The sequence below is a fragment of the Miniopterus natalensis genome, chromosome 13, assembly GCF_054644295.1.
Source record: "Miniopterus natalensis isolate mMinNat1 chromosome 13, mMinNat1.hap1, whole genome shotgun sequence".
In the NCBI taxonomy this organism is placed as follows: domain Eukaryota; kingdom Metazoa; phylum Chordata; class Mammalia; order Chiroptera; family Miniopteridae; genus Miniopterus; species Miniopterus natalensis.
Window position 1 is genome coordinate 11618882 of NC_142093.1, and position 19566 is coordinate 11638447.

Here is a 19566-nt window from a genome sequence, read left to right on the forward strand (position 1 = left end):
CCCCCCTACGGAGACCAGCTGGTACCTCCGTACTCGCTTCCGCTTCCGCTACCGCAGAGCCTCACGGAACGCGTAGTCCACGGAAAAGAGAGGCAGTAAGGCCTTCACAGCGTGACCAGGAAGTGATTGTGACGAATGAAGTGGGAAAGCCAATCAGAGATCAAATAGAAAACGGCTGGCAAGGGCTTAAGCCCAGCCCCCGGTTTCATCTTAAGGGCCTCCTGGCCTGTCAGGACCCCTCCCTGAAGGAACGACTAAATTATTCTTCAATGTAGAAGGGGGTGAGGGTGAGACGCGACGTAAGGCCAGCCTGCCAGCAACTCAGGGAGTTAAAGTATCTGGGCCCCCTCTACCCGGCACACAGGCTCGCGTGGGAGACACAGGAGACACACACACAGACACACACGCACGCACAATGGCTAGGTAGATGCTACTGATGGGGGAAGTCTGAAGCGCCCTGGCAACCCGGGTGGCCCGTACAGGACAGCAGCAAAGAAAAAAAGGACACCATGGGCGCGATTAGGTTTTGGCCTTTAGTCTGAAAAAGTGTTTGATTGAAAGTGTACAACAGAGAGCGGGTGCAAGCGGCTGGGGCCATAGAGCCGCCAATAAAAAAGAATGTCCTTAAATAAAGTTCACAGAATAAAAACCAGAACCTCCAGTCCTTCCCTCCAACACAACAGAGCACAGGCACAGAACCAGTGATGAGCCCCAAGGAGCCAAGAGGAGGCTGGGGAGAACAGCAGAGGCTCCTGGGCTGCTGTGTGGAGGGAGAGCCCTCTTTGGAATGGGCTGAGTAAAGCCACCCAGTTCCCCCTGCACACCTCACAACCACTGCTAAGGCTAAAGGAAAAAGACAAAACTCAGTCTCAGGTCCAGAGGGCTCAGAAAACAGTCTAGGGGGGCAGAAGTCTGGACAAACAAATCCACTAGTCCCGCTTGGCCTTCTTGTTGTTGTCACTGTTGCCATTTTCTTCAGCTCCCTCAGTAGAAAGCACCTCATCCAGTTTCCGCTTGCCACTCTCTGGCTGAAGCTCTGCTGTGTTTCGGGGCTTGAAGCAAATGATGATGCAGGTCATGTTGTCACAGCCTGTACCATCCCCAGACGTGTCTGGTGCCAGGCACTGATCCAGCAGCTACAAAATGGATGGGGTATCACAGTTTTAGGGTTTGAACACCTTCCTGGGAGCCTAAAGTCCCACTAGAGGGCTGGTCCTGCCAGACAAGGTGGCAGAAGGAGAGAAATGGGCAACAGGTATTACAAAACAGCCGATTTGATAGTCAACGAAGGCGTAAGAGTCAGGGAAATGAGGGAAGGTGGAACTTTCTAGGGTTTGGCATCTATCACTAATGAATGATACTCCCATGCTCCGATCTTAGAGAAAACCTTGGCTATGCTGACCAGACACTCTCCTGCAGCCTGGGACTCACCTCTTCCACGATGGACGACAATAACCGAAGCTCCCCATTTTCATCACGCTGGCTAATCTTTGACTGAATAAAGTCTATAACTTCCTGGCTGCTCATCACATTCCTGGGATCAGAAACAATAGTCAGAATCTTCTTTAGTCCCACCAAAGCAGAGTAGAGGAGTATGGAGAGAGGTGACAGCCTGGGCCAACGTAAACACAGAGATTGTCCTGAGCTCTGCCTTGGGCTTGGGGGTCTTGACACCAAGCTGTCTGCCTAAGCTCTAATCCTAGAGCAGCTTGAGAAAAGGTGTTGAATGCAGCCATTCAAGGGATAATAAAGCCAAAGCAGCTCAGAGCCCTACATGAGAAGTAATGCTGCAGGAAAAAAGGGAATTTTAAGGCATTCTGCTAGTGCTCACCAGATGCCATCACAGGCAATGACCATGAATTCGTGGTCGTCAGTGAGAGTCAGCACTTTGATGTCAGGAAGGGCTGAAATCATCTGTTCCTCAGGTGGCAAGTTCTTGTTTCTCTTGTAGAAGTGGTCTCCTGAAGTAAAGGAATAGTTAGTTAGCAAATAGTTTGGGCACTTCCCACAGACTTGTGTCTGAAGCCTTGTCATTCATTTCCCTTCTCTCCATAATATAGTGGACAAGAGAACTGATTTCTAGTTTTTCTAGTTACAGCCCTGGCTTTAGGTTGTTGAACCTTAGGAAATCACTAACCTGTCTTTTTCATCATCCAGAAGTGCTACCCATATTACCTATCTCATAGAGAAATTTAAGGATATAGGTGGTAGGTACAAAAATATTTGGAAAGGTACAAGGGCTATGAAGATTAAAACTTGCTACTACATAGTATAAAACAGAACAAGACCCCAAAAGCTTTCCCATAGTTCCCTAGTTCTTACCAATGGCTCTGGAGAGGTTGAGGCCCCCATTGACTCGACCATCCATGGTGACCTTGCCACCAGCATTCTTGATGCGTGCTAGCTCCACTTCATCCTCTGGCTTGTGGTCATAGGACATGTCTAAAGCTTTGCCAGCCTCAGACACGACACAGCGAGAGTCTCCTGCATTGGCTACAATCAACTGCTTCCCTCGTATCAGAGCCACTACTGCTGTTGTACCACTGTCAGAGCCAGGCTTAAGAGGAAGAAAGAAAGCATCATGGGAGCTTCTGGACACAAGCTTCTCATCAGTCTCCCCTGACCATTCCTCTATGCTTTCTCCTCTCACTAGGACCACCAAGAGAGCTCTAACAAACAGAAGGAGCACAGATTTACTCTTTCCAAGAATATGGCATGCTCCCCCCCCTTTTCTGAAACAATTCTACCCAGATGACCTAGTTCCCCTTGCAGAAAAAAAAATCCCATGTCCATGACTTCAGTACTAAGATAGCAAGGGGACCCCCTCTCCCAAAATCAAAATCAGAAGATTCACACCTGCCCCTTGGTTTTTCTAAACTCACTGTTCCCCTTCCCCACAGACCTCCTCTTTGCCTTCCATCCCAGGGACCATCATCTCCTCCTCTTCTTCCTCGTCTTCTTCAGCCTCCTCGGTGTCATCCTCATCTTCCTCATTCTCTGCTTCTTCACTGCTGTAGCCATCCTCTTCCTCACTGCATTCCTGCCGGAGGGATGACCCCAGGCCACTGAGATGGGGATAACTTCCTACCCACTCCCCGAACTCCTACTCAAAACAAAGAGGCCCTGCTGAACACAAATGCAACTATATGATCACGGTGAGAATTAGGGGGGAAGGGAGAGGGCTAGCATGGGTATAACTCATATCCTGATCTGGGCTCAACAGTCCCTAGCAAGAAGCCCTGGGGAAGGCCAAGGCAGTCAGACAAAAAACACCTTTTAGGCAACATGACCAGAAAATAGGTTGCCCAGAAAAGGAAATACCCAAATAGCCAAAGCAACAACCACCATCTTTCTATTCCCTCAAGGAGATAGACTCTAAAAGGCCAGAACTAGATCTTTTTGTTAGTGTATCAACAAAGGAAGAGATAAGAGGCCTAATGGTACCTGTGTTGGTGGAGATAATGAATTCAAGAGCTTAAAATATAGTGGGTCTTGGGGGCTGATGTCAAAATAGGAGGAAAAGACTCAAACAGCTACGGGTGGCAACCAAACAGGCCCTCTCTGCAGCTTCAGCATCTGTCAGTCCCTACAGGCCCTTACCTCGCTGTCTTCCTCTTCCTCCTCCGCCTCATCTGACTCATCCTCACTGTCCTCAAAGAACTTGGACTTAGCAACTCGAGGCAGCTTGTCAGAGGCTGAAGAGCAGGAAGGCCCAGCCTCACCAGTGGGAGCGCCAGGCTCACCACCTTGGCCTGCCTCTGTACGTTCCGAGTTGGAGGAAAGGCCTGTGTGGGCCTTGGCTGTGGGGCCATTTTCCTCTGAAGAAGATTCCCTAGATGGGTCCTCAGATCCTGCCTCCCCATTGAGGCCCTGGGACCCTGGTTCCTCGCCTGTCCCAGTTCCAGATTTGTTGTGGGGAGCACCCTTGTGACAGTTCTGCCCGTAGCGTGTCAGCAGCTCTTCAATAGTCATGGTAGCCTCTTCATGCAGCAGTGCAGCCTCCTCATTGTCCACTGCAGGTAAGAGGCTAAATCAGCGCCCTGATGCCAGACTCCTCATGGGATTAGTTCCTCTCACTATATCCATTGCCCTTGCAGCCTGAGTTCCAATTTCCCCACCACTTCCTACTCCTAAGGGTCCTCTCATTTATCAAGTCTCTGAAAAACACCCTTTTGCTTCCTTCTCAAGTAACATCTGCCTCCACAGACTTCCTTTGGTCTTTGTCTTTCACCCCCTTTCAAAGGAACACTAGGTACTATATTTTCCTTATCACCTCTCATTTTTATCAGTAAGTTGGAAACCGCATTCTGACCGAGGACCCAGGAAGCCCACAGTGCCAGTCTAGGCCTATGGCCTAGGTTTCATAACTGGCTGCTGGGCTAATGACAGCTCCGGTCTTGAAAAAAAAGTCACATAAACATTAACAGTAACCAGAAAGACCCCATCACAATGACAAAAGATAATGCATATAAAAATGCTTACAATTGCAACACTAGGCCCTCGACAAAGGTTAATTCTATTTCTCCTTTTCATAATCACATGTAATACAGGAGAACAAAGATTTCTTTGAGGACTCTCCAGGTCCCTAGGAAGTCATCCTCCCTTAGAATTGATACAGAAATAATATATACTAAATAATAGTACTTTAAAGTACTGATTTCCTCTCAAACAAGAAATGCCACACTCACCATCATCTTCATCAGCTACTTTTTCTTTTTCATCTTCATCCTCAGTGGGTCGCCCTGCAATCTGTGCCAGCTCCTTGATGACTTCCTCAGTGGTCAGTTTGGCATCAATAGCCAAGAAGGCATCTTCCAAAGCCTGAATATAAGCAAAACAGTATGAGGCAAGTGTAGGAAAAAGTACAGCAGGTATAAAATAAACTGCCTCTACAGAACCCTGGTCAAAAGGATGGGGTGCAAATTAGAGTGTGATCCACCACACTAGGAGACACTCGTATATAGTTCAGAGAGCTGGGAATGATAAGGCAGCTCTAAAAAGGCCCAAGTGGGAATGAACTCATTTTAGGCAAAGGATTCTTTAAGAAGAAGTAGGGTGGCAATGAGAAAGGAAAAGCCAAGGATTGGAAAATGGGAAAGCCTACAGAGAAGGGAAGAATGAACATTGTGGGAAGACAGACCTTCTGTAGCTTGCCTTCTTTGTAGGCCTTCTGATCTTTGATGATATCAGGAAGATATTTGGCACAATACAAGGCAACTTCCTCCCCTAGAAGAAAAGTAAGGTCACCCAGAGCACTGCTTCCCACACACAGAAAATAATACAATATCTATCTGCTACACTGGAGTAAACCCCAAGGGTTGAGGAGATGAATACCGCACACAACTCAAAACTGTTTGAAAGACAGTCTTTGAGAAGTTCTGACTCAGAAAATGGACTTCACTATCACCTCTCTTGGGGTTGTATTAATATATCCCTTTTTCACTTACATACTTAGTTTTCTGTGGTGCGGGGGGGAGCTAATGTAGGAAGAGGCTTCTTTGGATTAAAACAACGCCTGGTGAGATTGAGATGATGAACCAATACAATATCCTATTAGGAAAAAAGACTGGCAGACTAGAGAAAAAGAGCACCAGGCAGAAAATGGTAGCTGAGGACCAGAACTTTGGAAAGTAAAAGAACAAAGGACTTGTTCTTGCCCTATAAAGTCTGGAATTAGAGTGTCAGAATGTTACCAACATGATCTGTTAAAGTTACCTCCATGTCCATCGTAGACAGAAAACATGGCTGTCTCACTGTCCAGCTCAGGAATACAATTGTGAGCGTCCTAGGAAAAAGAGCATAATTAGCATTTCTCAAGGTCAAAGGATATTCTTCCTCAAGTCCTGAGGATTGTGTTCACACTTTAATCTCACTAACCCTTCCCTAGCTGACTCACATGGCCTAGAAATAAGAAAGGAAGATAGAGTGATAAAAACTAAGAAAAGAAAGGAATGAAAGGAAGGAGGGAAGAAGAGAGAGAGATGAATCAGGTCACTACCTCTGCAGTCTAACGGCATCAGCCTAGGAGATACCAGTCCAGATGGCAGAATGTTTGGCTGTTAGAACTCTAGACCTGAACTTTTTGGATTTGTGTAACTATGGAAGAATCAGAATAAAGAATCTTTTAAATTACTTCCAGACCCATTCCATCAATCAGTGAACTTCAAGGAAGAAAATGCTAGAAAAGATGGCACAATGAGACCAGATGGCATTACCAACCTAAAAAGTTTCTAGAAGAATCCCAAGACAGCCTGAGTGAAAGCGCTAGAAATTTGCAAAACTATATACATTTAAACTCTGCCCTCCCCAACAAAACACCACCTAAACATTTTTTCTTCAAAGTTTTAACTCATTCAAGAAGTTACCGTCAGGCTAGGCACAGGATATATTTACAAAAGACTATCTTCCCAATAAATAATGTTATTAAACTATGCTGTGTTTAGTACTTGTTACCTGGAACTTAAAATGCCCCATATAATCAGCCTTTCCGTCTCCTACCCCCCAGGCCCCTGACTGCATTAGCACACCTGAAGAGAAGTTTGTAATGGTCCTGCCACACCAACATTTCAGTTGAAAGGCTGGGCCTAATCAAATTATTCTAATAGCAAAACTCTGCCACCCAAATATTCCAGGTTAAGCTATAGTTCAACCAAGACTGTCAGACCTCAGTAAAAGTATACCACAGCTTACTCTGCCCCATCTTGAAAAACCACCCAACTTTCCTTTCAGGTGCTTTCTAAAAACAAGGTTTTAATACACTATGTATATTTTTGATTATTATCCTTGTGTAAATAGTTCTCCTTCCTCTTTCAGGCACCAACATTATAAAATTTCTAATTGTATTAATTAAAAACTTCTAATTGGATTAATTTCGGAAATCTGAGTGCAGTGGTTCTTAAGTTATCCCTGAAATAAGACTATGCCTTCACTTAAGTCCAGAAAATAAAGTTATTTTAAGGTAGGAAAGGAGAGCATGGAAAAATACCTAGTTTTGTATATCCCTCTGATTGCCTCCAGGAGAAAAGTGCCCCCAAAGCTAATGGGCTGCCATGGAGGCCCTTGATGGCCTACCTATGGTCATCATCAACTGTCTCTTAGCCTCATCCCCAGGATCTGCAGAACACCGTAGACCAAAGGTCGGTCACCTTCTCCCTCTTCCAACCACTCTACCACCAGCCATCATGGTGGTCTCCCTTCCCTCTAAGCCAGAGTTTATCTTACTGGGCCTTCCTCTCCTCTCACCACCATCTCAGCACCTTATTGCCTGCTTTTATGATTGTCTACTTCCTCACCATCCTCTACCAATAGTTCTCAGACTTTAATGTACTTAAGAATTCCTTTGTTCATTCATTCATCAAATATTTGAGTATCCATTATGTGCCAGGATGAGTTCTGAGTGCTTAGGATAAATATTGGTGAATCAAATAAACACCCACATTTCATAAAGAAGTTATATTCTAGTTAGGGGTATGCACAATAAACACAATAAATAAGTAAATCATATAGAATGATGGTACAACTCATATGGAAAGATGGTAGTGACATGGAATAAAGAAAAAGTTGAACAAAGGAAGGACTGGGTTGGATTACAGAAAAACAGTGGGAGAATCAGCACAGGGCACAGGTATAATACAGGCATGCTAAATTCATCAGGAACTGTGCCTCAGCAGTCACTACCTAAGTCATGCTGTGTCTAATTAACTTCAACAAAAAGGTTGTGTCATATTAACATTAATTTAATTCTGTTGGTTTGTATTGTGGTTTATTGGCATGGAATTTATATCACTTCTGTATTTTTACACATTTAAGTAACATTAAATTAAAATTATTTTAGTAAATACTAGAGTTCCACAAGTACTGCTTTCCTTTAAAAAACAAAAACAAAAAACCAAACCCATGGAGGAGCTCCAAGATATTTTCTTAAATAAAGCAAACTGTAAAGAGATATATTTAGTAAGCTGCTTTTTATTTAAGAGGAAGCATAGGAATATGTCTTTCCATATTGTAATACTACAAGGTTACACAGAAAACTAATAAAAGCAGTTACCTACAGGAGGGCATCAGAGTGTGAAGGGATGGAAATAAGAATGAATCGTGGCCCCCACAGTCTGGGAAAACATATTTGCCAAGGATGAATCTGATAAGGGGCTAATTTCCAAAGTGTACAAAGAAATCATAGCACTCAGCAAGAGCAAGACAAACAACCCAATTAAGAAATGGGCAAAGGACTTAAATAGACACTTCTCCAAAGAGGACATACGGTTGGCCAAGAGACACATGAGAAAATGCTCCACCTCGCTAATCATCAGAGAGATGCAAATTAAAACCACAATGAGGTATCACTTCACACCTGTCAGAATGGCTCCATCAACAAATCAACAAACAACATGTGCTGGCGAGGGTGTGGAGACAGGGGAACCCTAGTACACTGCTGGTGGGAATGCAGACTGGTGCAGCCACTATGGAAAATAGTATGGAGGTTCCTCAAAAAATTAAAAATGGAGCTGCCGTTTGACCCAGTGATTCCACTCCTAGGAATGTATCCTAAGAATCCTGAAATATTCATCAGAAAGGATATATGTACCCCGATGTTCATAGCAGCACAGTTTACAATAGCTAAGATCTGGAAACAGCCCAAGTGCCCATCAGTAGATGAGTGGATAAAAAAGCTGTGGGACATTACACCATGGAATACTACGCAGCTGTAAAGAAGAATAATCTCGTACCCTTTGGGACAGTGTGGATGGACGTGGAGAATATTATGCTAAGTGAAATAAGCCAGGCAGCGAAAGACAAATATCACATGATCTCGCTTATACGTGGAATCTAAAGAACTTAATAAACTGATGAACAGAATAGATTCAATGACATGGGAGCATAGATGAGACTGATGAATGTCAGAGGGATGGAGGAGGGCAGGTGGGTGGAGGGGGAGAGAGTAACCAAAGAATTTGCGTGCATATATACACAACCCAAGGACATGGACAATGGTGGGGAGAGGGACTGGGGAGGGGGAAGGAACGGGGTGGAACGGGTCACTGGGGAGAAAAAGGGACATCTGTAATATTTTAAACAATAATAAAATTAAAAAAAAAAAAAAAAGAATGAATGGGAATGTTTAGCTTGTTCAAAAGTACATTAAATGTTTTTAAAATGTATTAGTACAATTTGAGAAACTAGTCCAACTAATTCCACATTTTTGGTAGAGGAGAGAGGAGCAGTCTTCCTGTCCACCCTTTCCCAGTGGAACAAGAGAATCAACTGGTCTTTCTCTGTCTTGCAATGTCACTCCAGATCACATCTGTACCATCTATTTTGAACTGACACCTCTATTTCAACCATCTATTTTACTTCCTCATCTATTCCGCACAAGAGCATGTGATCTTTTAAAATTTATAACAATTTTTAATAAGTTTTTTTCTGTATTTTATTTTTTAATTATTTCTTTTTTTAATGTTTTTATTGATTTTAGATAGAGAGGAAGGGAGATGGAGTAAGACAGAAACATCAATGAGAGAGAAATAGTGATCAGCTGCCTCCTTCACTCCCCTAATGGGGACTGAGCTGGCAACCCAGCATATGCCCTGACCAGGAATCGAACCAGTGACCTCTTGGTGCATGGGACAACACCCAACCCGCTGGGCAAGAGCATGTGATCTTGAAGCAGAAGATCTAGCCTCAGTGAATATAAGAAAAAATATTTAACCTCAATAACAAAGAAACAAACACTGAAAAGAAAATACCCCTTTGTGCAAATTGGGATGAAAAAGATTAATAATACCCAGTGGTAGTAAGAGTGAAGTAAAGACACATTCTCATATCCTTATCAATAGGAATATAAATTAGTATAGCAGTTGAGCATTGACCTAGGATCCAGGAGGTAGCGGTTTGATTCCGGTCAGGGCACATGCCCAGGTTACGGGCTCGATCCCCAGTAGGGGGTGTGCAGGAGGCAGCCGATCAATGACCACTCTCTCATCATTGATGTTTTAACTCTCTCTCTCCTCTCTCTGAAATCAATAAAGATATATTAAAAAAGAAAGAAAAAGAAATGATGAATATGAGTTAATGTGGAAATGAGTTCACAATATATTAAGTGATAAAAAAAGAAAAGTACCTGTATGTATATGCTAGAAGTCTGGAAGATCATGTATCAGACTTAGTGGAGAGTAAGCTTTGGATAATAATTATTTTCTACATTTTTAATTTTTGCACATTAAGTAATATTGTTCCATTCTGAGTAATGACCCTCCCCCAAACCCCACAAAAACCTATGAATTGGCCTTGAGTAGCTATGTTACCATACACTACATGATCTCTGGCTAGCTATCTCTTGCCTTAATTTCATCATTTATAAAATGGAATATTTATCTTGCCCATACCATCACAGTACTATAAACTGGAATTTAACATATAAATACATATATATTTCTGCTCTGAAATTCAGCACCTGGCTCACATTTTTCTTCTCTATCCTTATTCTCAAAAAGAATGCCCACCATAAAGCTTCATCTTATGCCTTGAGGTCTCAGTTCCTAGAACTACTCCACGTTACCTTCTCCTCTACTTCTTCATGAGGCTCTGAATCTTTATCATCACTTGGAACTGTTCTGCCTTCTCTAAGCACTTCAATTTCCCCCTTTACACCTTTGATCACAGCCTTCCTACCTATAGCCTTGCCTTTCTTTCTCTTTGTCCCTTTCTGAGCCAGGGCCAAGTATTTCAACAGTCTCTTAGCAAGCTAGAAAACCTCATCCAACCTTGTACAACCTGACCAACTGCTTTCTTTACCCCTGAATCAGAGGCATTAAGTATTGTGCTCATAAGATGTCATGAAATTATGTTGATTGTAGTCACTACTTCCACTTATCATTTTTTCCTGTATTCTCCATTGACTCAAATATATTAACATCTTCCCTATTCTACCTCAAAATTTCTCCAGCTTTATCTAATCTCTCCTTCATTTTGCCTCAAAAGCAGTATTTCTCCTCTTTGTAGATTAACATTCCTCTTAAACTCCTAATCTTCAAACCTTTCTCCTCCAAGATCTTACTTCACAAAGCAGACAATAACCTTAATAGCAATCCAAAGAGCTGTTTTGCAGGCTTCATTCACCCCAGCCATTGTATATAATCAAATAGTACAAACCACGTCAGGTTTCTTGAAAGAGCTCTTGGGTTCTGTGAAGAACTGTAGTTCTATACTTCTAAATGCCTGTTAATATCAGACATCCCTTCTCCACCTCAAACTTAACATATGTAAAAGGAACTCAAGAGTCTCAAAAAAATTAGAGCTTCACCTGTAGTCTTATTTCTGTCAATGAAATCTTTTTTTTAAAATATGTTTTTATTGATTTTTAGAGAGAGGGAAAGGGAAAGGGAGAGATAGAAACATCACCTTATCATAAGGCTGCCTCCAGCATGCCCCCTCCTGGGGATCAAGCCCACAACCTGGGCATGTGCCCTAACTGGGAATTGAACCAGTGACCTCTTAGTTCCTAGTCCAACGCTCAACCACTGAGACACAGCAGCCAGGCTGTCAATGAAATCTTAACTCTCCCAGGCAACATCTAATACAGGTCCTCTTTGATTTCCTGGCTGTCTTCCACCTTCCATCACTCAGTGCTACTGTTTCTCTTAGAATTACTTTACTCTGAATTAGTTTAACTCCTCTATCTCTACTCTCTGGACCCTGTAATCCAACCTACATACACCCAGCTGCCAAATTAATCTTCCTAATATAACATTTTTTTTTGCTAGAGCTTTCAGTGGATTCTACTGAATATAAGATTGATTCCCTACAAATTACTGGAAATTTAAAGCACTCAACACCATTCCAACCCATCTCTATACCTAATCTCTTACCTCTCATAACTATTCCCCAAGACACTCTTGATACTGACCACCCAAGCCCAGCAGAGTAAGCATGCTTATCTCAGAGTCTTTCCTCCTACCCCTCCTTCTATCTAATACTTTTTCTCCTCCCACTTTCTTCCACCTCATTCGTCTGTTATATTCTTTCTTTAAAGTCCAGTTAGTCTCACCTCCTCCAAGAGATCTTTCTCAACCACACCAATATTCTATGATCACTTCCCTCTCTAAACTCTTAATATTTACTGTCTCTACCAATAATTTTGGCATTCAGCATATGCTATCTTGTACTGTTATCCAACATTCCACAGGCGGAAATGGAGTCCTAGGTCCTAACTAGATTGTAAACCAACATGAAAGCAAAGACTGTCTTAAATTTCTTTATAGTTCAGGGGCCTAACAGGATGTTCTACAACACAGCAGGACTTCCACGTTTGCTCAGAACGGTGAGCTCCTAGATGCCTCAGGACAAATACATTAAGGATAACTCCTCCTTCATTTCCTATCTCAAACCCAGAGATGTATCATATCATAACACAGCCACCATTGAGATGGTCTGGAAGAGATGACAGAATACACAGGTCACCTGAGTCAGGGCTCTTAGGCTTTGCCTTACTAAATCATATATCACAAACCCCTTCTGACTTTCTAGAGTCTAGACAATCAATGGATCTGTACTAATAAAGCCATAGTTATCTATCTGATGTCAATCTCAAACATTCCTGTGTCACTGGGTCAACAATTTGGATTCACAATATATAAATTTATCTTAATCTTTACAAGTTAATTTTAAAAATTTGAAGGTAGTTGGGAAGGGAATTACTTTTTCTTTTTTTCTTAAGACTAAGGAAAGGCTTATTGATCAAAAAGGCCTAGCTAGCCCTGGCCGGGTAGCTCAGTTGGTTAGAGTGTTGTCCCAATACGCCAAGGCTGTGGGTTCAAAACCCGGTCAGGGCACACATACAACAACCAACCAATGAATGCATAAATAAGTGGAACAACAAATCGATGATTCTCTCTCTCTCTCTCCTTCCCTCCCTCTCTCTAAAAACCAATAAATGAGATTATAAAAGAAACTCCAGAGAGCTCCCTTGCCTTATAAGGACACAGCTAGAAGACAGCCGTTGATGAACCAGGAAGTGGGCCCTCATCAGACACCTTGATCTTGGGCTTTCCACAAGAGTCTCAAAGAGCTATTTGTACACCCAAGTTCACAGCAGCTTTATTCACAATAGCCAAAAAAGGTAGAAATAACCCATGTCCATCAACAGATGAATGGATAAACAAAATGGGGTATATACATACAATAGAATATTATTCAGCCTTAAAGAGGAAGGAAATTCTGACACAAGCTACAATAAGGACAAACCTTGAAGACATTATGCTAGGTAAAATTAGCAATTCACAAAAACACAAATCTGTCTTTATATGAGATTTTATATGGGGATTATGTTTCAACATATGAATTTTAGGTGATGCAAAACAAAGTCTATCACACAGTGGAAATACATTCATATAATTTTAAAAGTCAGTCAAATTTCATGGAAAGTAGAACGGTGGTTGCCAGGGACTGGAAAAAGAGGGGGATGAGGAGCTGTTTAATGGGTATAAGAGTTTCAGATTTGCAAAATGAAAAGAGTTCAGGAGATTGGTTGCACAACAATGTGAATGTAATTCACACTACGGTACACTTAAAAACAGTTAAGATGGTAAATTTTGTTGTGTGTATTTTACCACAGTTTGGCTCAGTAGACTGTAGGGTCCCAGATTCTATTCCGGCCAAGGGCATGTACCTCCGTTGCAGGCTCGGCCCAGACCGAAGTCCCTGTGGGACGCAACTAGCAACCAGTCGTATGTGTCTCTCTCACATCAATGTTTCTCTCTCTCTATCCCTCCCCTCTACTCTTTCTGAAAAGCAATGGAAAAAATATCCTCAAGTGAGGACTTAAATAAATAGTAAATAAATAAATAAATAAAAATATCAGCAGCCCTAGCGGGTGTTGCTCAGTGGTTACAGCATCAGCCTGTGCACCAAAGGGTCTAGGGTTCAATCCCCTGCCTGGCCAGGGAGCAAACAGGAGGCAACCAATGGATGTGTCTCTCTCACATCGATGTTTCTCTCTCCTCTCCTCCCTCCACTCTCTCTAAAAAAAAAGAAAATCAATGGAAAAAATATCCTCAGGTGAGAATTAACAAAAATTAAAAAAAAAACAAAAAAACACAAAAACTTCCCACAAAGAAATGACCAGTCTCAGATCCCCACTGGTGAATTCTACCACCTATCTAAAGAATTAATATCAATTCTCCATAAAATCTTTCAAAACATAGAAGAGGCGGTAACATTTCCCAACTAATTCTATGAGGCCAATATTATCCTGATAACAAAACCAGCAGATACCACAACAAAATTACAGACTTAATAATGTTAAAATAATGCTCCTCAGTTGATCTACAGATTAGCACAATCCCTACCAAAATCCCAGGTGTCTTTGTACAGTAATTAACAAAATGACACTAAAATTCATAAGGAAATGCAAGGGACCCAGAAAAGAAAAAACAAGTAAAAGAACAAAGTTGGAAGATACAAAACTTACCAACAAAGCTATAGCAACCAAGACAATGTGGTACTGGCATAACAACAGGTATATAAATCAATGGAATGGCATTAAGAGTCCATAAATAAACCCACATATTTATGGTCACCTGATCTTTAACAATGACGCCAAGATAATTCAATGAGGGGAAAGAACAGGCTTTTTAACAAATGGTGCTGAGACAACTAGATATTCGCATGCCAAGAAGTATGAAGCTGGAGCCCTATACACAAAAATAACTTCAAATGGATCACAAACATAAATCTAAGAGCTAAAACTATAAAACTCTTGATAAACTAGACTTCAAAATTTAACACTTCAAAGGACACCAACAAGAAAGCAGAAAGGCAGAGAGGGAGAAAATACTTGCACATCCTACCTGACACATCATCAGCCATCAGAGAAATACAATCAAAACAACAAGATACCATTTCACATACATTATAATAAAAAGATAGATAATAACAAAGGAGGGAGGATATGGAGAAATTGACACCCTCATATATTGCTGGTAAAAATATAAAATGTTGCAACCACTTTGGAAAATAGTTAGGCAGTTCCTCAAAGTGTTAAACATGGAGTTATTACATGACCCAGCAACTCCACTCCTAGATATATACTCAAGAGAAATAAAACTTATTTCAACACAAAAACTCATAGCATCATTATCCATAATAGTCAAAATGTGGAAATCTAAACATCCATCAATTGATGGATAAACAAAATGGCCATACAATGGAATATTGTGTTATTCAGCCATAAAAATGTATGAACTACTGACTGATTAATGATATAACATGGATGACCTTTAGTATGTTTAGTAAAAGAAGCCAGACAAAAAGTGACATATTTATAATTCCATTTATATGAAATGTTCAGAATAGGCAAATCCATAGACATAACATAAATTAGTGGCTGCCAGAGGTTAGAGGAGGGAGAATAGGGAGTTACTTAGTAATGGTTACAAAGTTTCTTTCGGAGGTTATGAAAATATTCAAAAATTGATAATGGTGATGGCTACAAACTCTGAATAAGTTAACCATGAAATGCATACTTTAAATGTATATGGTATGTAAATTATAACTCAAAGTTATTTTAAAAGTGACCTGTAGGTACATTTTCAGATACTATATATGATTAAAAGTTAATGTTTCCATCCAACTAGATTAAATTCCGTTCTAAAGATTTGTGCTTCCCAGAAAGCATAATAGCAGCTTAAAATGAGAAGGGCTACTGATCAAATCTGTTAAATTTCTACACTCAAATTCAAGTCCTTACCTCTCAAAGTATAATTCCAAATTAATAACCCAACAGAAGCAGTAGTAACAACTGCTAGGAGATTGGGCAATATAAATAATTTATGTAAAATATTCTTGAAATCTTGAGGAATAAGTTCTGATTGTGCCTCAAGCCAGTCACTTGAGAACTTATAAAGGAATAGTATTGTAGAAAACAATTTCTCCATATTTATGGGCATACCTTTGATATCATTTCATACTATCTCTGAAAGGTGAAGAGGTACTGCATGCTAATCAAATGAAAAGAATGCCCTTTTATAAAAGTTGCTTAACTACATCCTAGACAAAGGAATTCTGATCTGGTTCAGTAAGTAAAAAGTGCTTTAAACTAGAGATGAGACACTAATCTAAGGATCAGACATAAATGCTCTTCAGCTTCAGATGCCCTCTCTCAAATGGAACCCCACAGCATGCTTAAGGTAGCTTATTTTATATTTTTGCCCATTAATATAACTGAAACTTTCACATATCTTAAGAATTTTCTACTCAACATTATCTACATTCAATTCAAGATGACCCTCTACGACTATTAATAGCCCAGCAGTGAACAATTAGCATACTCAAAATTATACTCTAGATATTGATAATACTGCTTTTAAAAAAGGGCAAATATAATTTATAAAAATATATATTTTTTAATCCTACCTCCCCACAGAAAGCAATTTTATCACTTTCAGAGAACCTCGCAACCAAAAATCACAAGTACCTTTGTCCCTTTAAAACTACATTTCAGATTGGACTTCTCATTAGCCACCAAAAACTCAGCACTTTCCACATATATTTCTCAGGCACCATTTCACGACCTACCCCTTAACCCCCAAAACACAAACCTCAACCAGCTTAAGGGTCCCTCCAAACCATGGAGAACGAAGAAAAGAAGGGAACATCAACTGTGGTATTTCAATTACCCCTTCTCAAAACACTGTGGTGCCAGAGCAAGAGGGGCTGGAGAGAGGCAGAGAGTGTAAAATGCCAACTATTGATAGTTGCCATCCTTGACCCAAGAGAAAGGGTAAAATAGTACTCTCTAATGCTGAATCTGTGAGTTAGGATTTTAGCAACCTTTGTAATGTGTATTGGTATGATAAACTTACCTCAACTGAGAAGCATTAGAACCAAACAAATAAGGTAAACAGACTTAATTGATAGAATTAAGCCCTAAAGGCTAAGAGGAACAGGAGTACACTTTGTGAAAAGATAAGGTTCACTCAAGAGACTAGATGTCAGTTATTTCCTTGTCATACCAAAGAAACTACATTGTACTGTGGGGAGAAAGGCAAAACCAAGCCAAAAGGAAAAGTATCAAGGAAGCAGAAAAGGATCCCAAACAGGACCTCGCGAGGATTTGATTAGATTTATTTAACTATTTAAAAAAAGTAAGGTCAGAAACAGCATAAAAGGAGGATTTAAAAACTCTAAGTAGTTATCTCTCAAAAGGAAGATTAGGATCCAAGGAATAGTCTAACAAGATCTCCTACAAATCAAACAGCCCCTGATGAAAAAAGTCATTTTATAATTAGCAGAGTAGAAACCAAAAATAAAGGGAAATGTCCTGTAGAGAGGAAGCCAACAGCACAGAATCACTGAGCAAATAACTTGGAAAACTGAATATCCAATTCATAAAGAAAACAAGAAAGAAGAGTACTAAGAAATGGAAAAACCACAGCATAGAGTAAAATGGTAAGCATGGAATGAGAAACCTGAAGGAAAAGCCTTCCTGTGCAATGAGAGGGTCAGCTCAAATCTTATAAAAGAAAATGCCCTAGAAATGGAACCTCCAAAATACCAACTAACCCAAACCCCAGCCTTATAGAAATGTTTTCCTTTGGAAACTATATTCAGGTATTTTTAACAGCCAGACAATTACACTTACTAAGCACTCAGTAAGCTCAATACTGTGCACCATAGTGAAATATGAATGTTATACTTCAGGTTGACACAGATGATGTCTAGTGTCTTGAACAATTTCATCCCACAGATTCTTTCTATCAAGGCACAAGTGCCCTAACCTTTCTGAGCCTCAATTTCTGAGCTGTAAAATGTGGGAGCCAAACTAGATGTGATGAACTATAGGATCCCCTCCATTCTTGAAATTTATACCTAATGACAGAACTGTTTAAAGTCAGCCGTGGGTATAATATTTGAGTCTGAGAACAAACCTTTAAGTTTACACTGTCATTCCAGAGCTAACCACAGGGAGGAGCGAGGGATTTAAAGAAATTCCCAAGGGAGACAGTATTTGGCTGTTACCTGAAGCCCACCTAGTAGGTGGATAAACCCTCAATCATAGACATAATTAGAGCATTTCCCTGGCCCCTCTGCCTAGATCTCACTATACTCTTCACAAAGACACATCTTACACAGGTCTTTCTCCCTTTCCTTCCTACCATAGTTTTCCTTGTTTTCCTTTGTAGTTTCAAATCCATTTTGCCTAATAGTGCTCCTTTATATCCAGACTTTTCCCCTTTTACCCAGAGTGAAGTTTTCTAGAAATAGGAAGTCAGTTCGCTGTATGTTAAGACAAAAAACTAATAATGAAATTATTAAAAATCAGGAGACTAACAACAGGCACAGGCAAACGACAATTATTAAGTTTTCAAAAAATACCAAATGAAAAAAAATATTAAGCATAATTTTTAAAAAGGAATAATACTGTCATAATTCAAGTTTTCCAAAGGCCATAAAAGGCCCTGAAGAGGATACAAACGAGTGACAATTCTTGGAGGTCGGGTCGAGCCTCTGAAATTAACATGCGGTGTCCAGGGCCAGGCAACTAGACGTGATAAGAACTTGAAACAGTATTTGCCCAGGCTTCTTTTCACTGTCAAACTCCTAGCCCAAAGAGGCCTCTCACATATTTAAAATAAAATTTAAAAAATTAACATTCTCATCTATTCGCCTCTTCCTCGCAAAAGTAAATGAATAATCCCTCTTTTCATCTTTACTCCCACACTAAACCTCACAAGGTTTATGAGCCTGGAGAGTTGTGTTGGCACGAGAGGATGGCGCGAAGGCACGGGGAGAGGGCGGTCAGTGGGCGGAAGGTGCCTCTCTCCACATGGCAAAGCCCTCGTCGCCAGGCTGACCACCGGCATACGGTCCCCAAGCACCCCAGTTCCCTCTCGGCCCCAGGCCCGCTTTTGGTGCCGCCCCCCAAACTGCCGCTGGGAACTCGGGCTCACCATTAGGACCCTTCCCCAGGGACGACCCCATCCCCCACGCTCCCTTTTTTTCCTTCGGGTTCCCGCCCTCCAGAGACCACTCCATGGGCTCCTCCGGCCTCACCTCCATGGAGACACGCCAGCCTTGCATGGCGGAGAAGCCGTAGGGTAGCGGCAGGCGCGCTGCGCCGGCCCCGTCCCCGGAGCACTTCACCGTGTTGGGCTGGGAAAGGTAGGCACCCATGGCGGCGGCTGGCCGGCGGCCTCGGAGGCAGAACAGAGCGCGACCCGCGCCGGCGCCGGAGCCGGGAACCCCGGGGGCGCGCGTGGCAGGAGCGGGCCGGCGGCGCTGCGACGCAAGGTGCCGGTGAAAGGCGCGAGGCCGGCCAGGAGGCGGTAACGGGACTGCTGAGGAGGGAGCGGAAGCGGAAACGCCGCCGCTCCAGACCCCGCCCGGCCGGCGCGGCGCGGCCCGGCTCGGCGCTGCGGGCAGTCATTTCCTTAGCAACTCGCCCCGCCCGAGGAGACAACCGCCCGCCCAACCGCCGCTCCCGCGAGACTGGCGCGGCCACGCCCACCAACGGCCGCGGACTGCCTCTCGCGACCCCAGGGGCGGGTCGTCGGCTGTACCTGTTCTTCGCTG

General features: G+C 42.0%; 1 protein-coding gene across 4 annotated transcripts; it reads right to left on the minus strand.

Annotated features, from left to right (window-relative positions):
- Window positions 1-519: 519 nt before the first annotated feature.
- Window positions 520-19328, minus strand: PPM1G (protein phosphatase, Mg2+/Mn2+ dependent 1G). 4 transcript variants are annotated; one of them, XM_016209637.2, is made up of 10 exons: window positions 19048-19325; window positions 5716-5785; window positions 5141-5226; window positions 4689-4821; window positions 3601-4013; window positions 2903-3040; window positions 2323-2557; window positions 1832-1961; window positions 1432-1612; window positions 520-1136 (listed from the first exon to the last, which is right to left on the minus strand). In XM_016209637.2, exons 1-10 carry the CDS (start codon window positions 19165-19167, stop codon window positions 930-932), a joined length of 1713 nt encoding a protein of 570 aa, XP_016065123.1. In that variant the 5' UTR covers window positions 19168-19325; the 3' UTR covers window positions 520-929. The 4 variants fall into 4 exon arrangements, with proteins under 4 accessions (XP_016065123.1, XP_016065132.1, XP_016065138.1 ...); XM_016209646.2 differs by having other exon boundaries at window positions 1432-1534; window positions 19048-19324; XM_016209662.2 differs by lacking the exon at window positions 1432-1612 and having other exon boundaries at window positions 988-1136; window positions 19048-19328.
- Window positions 19329-19566: the final 238 nt, after the last annotated feature.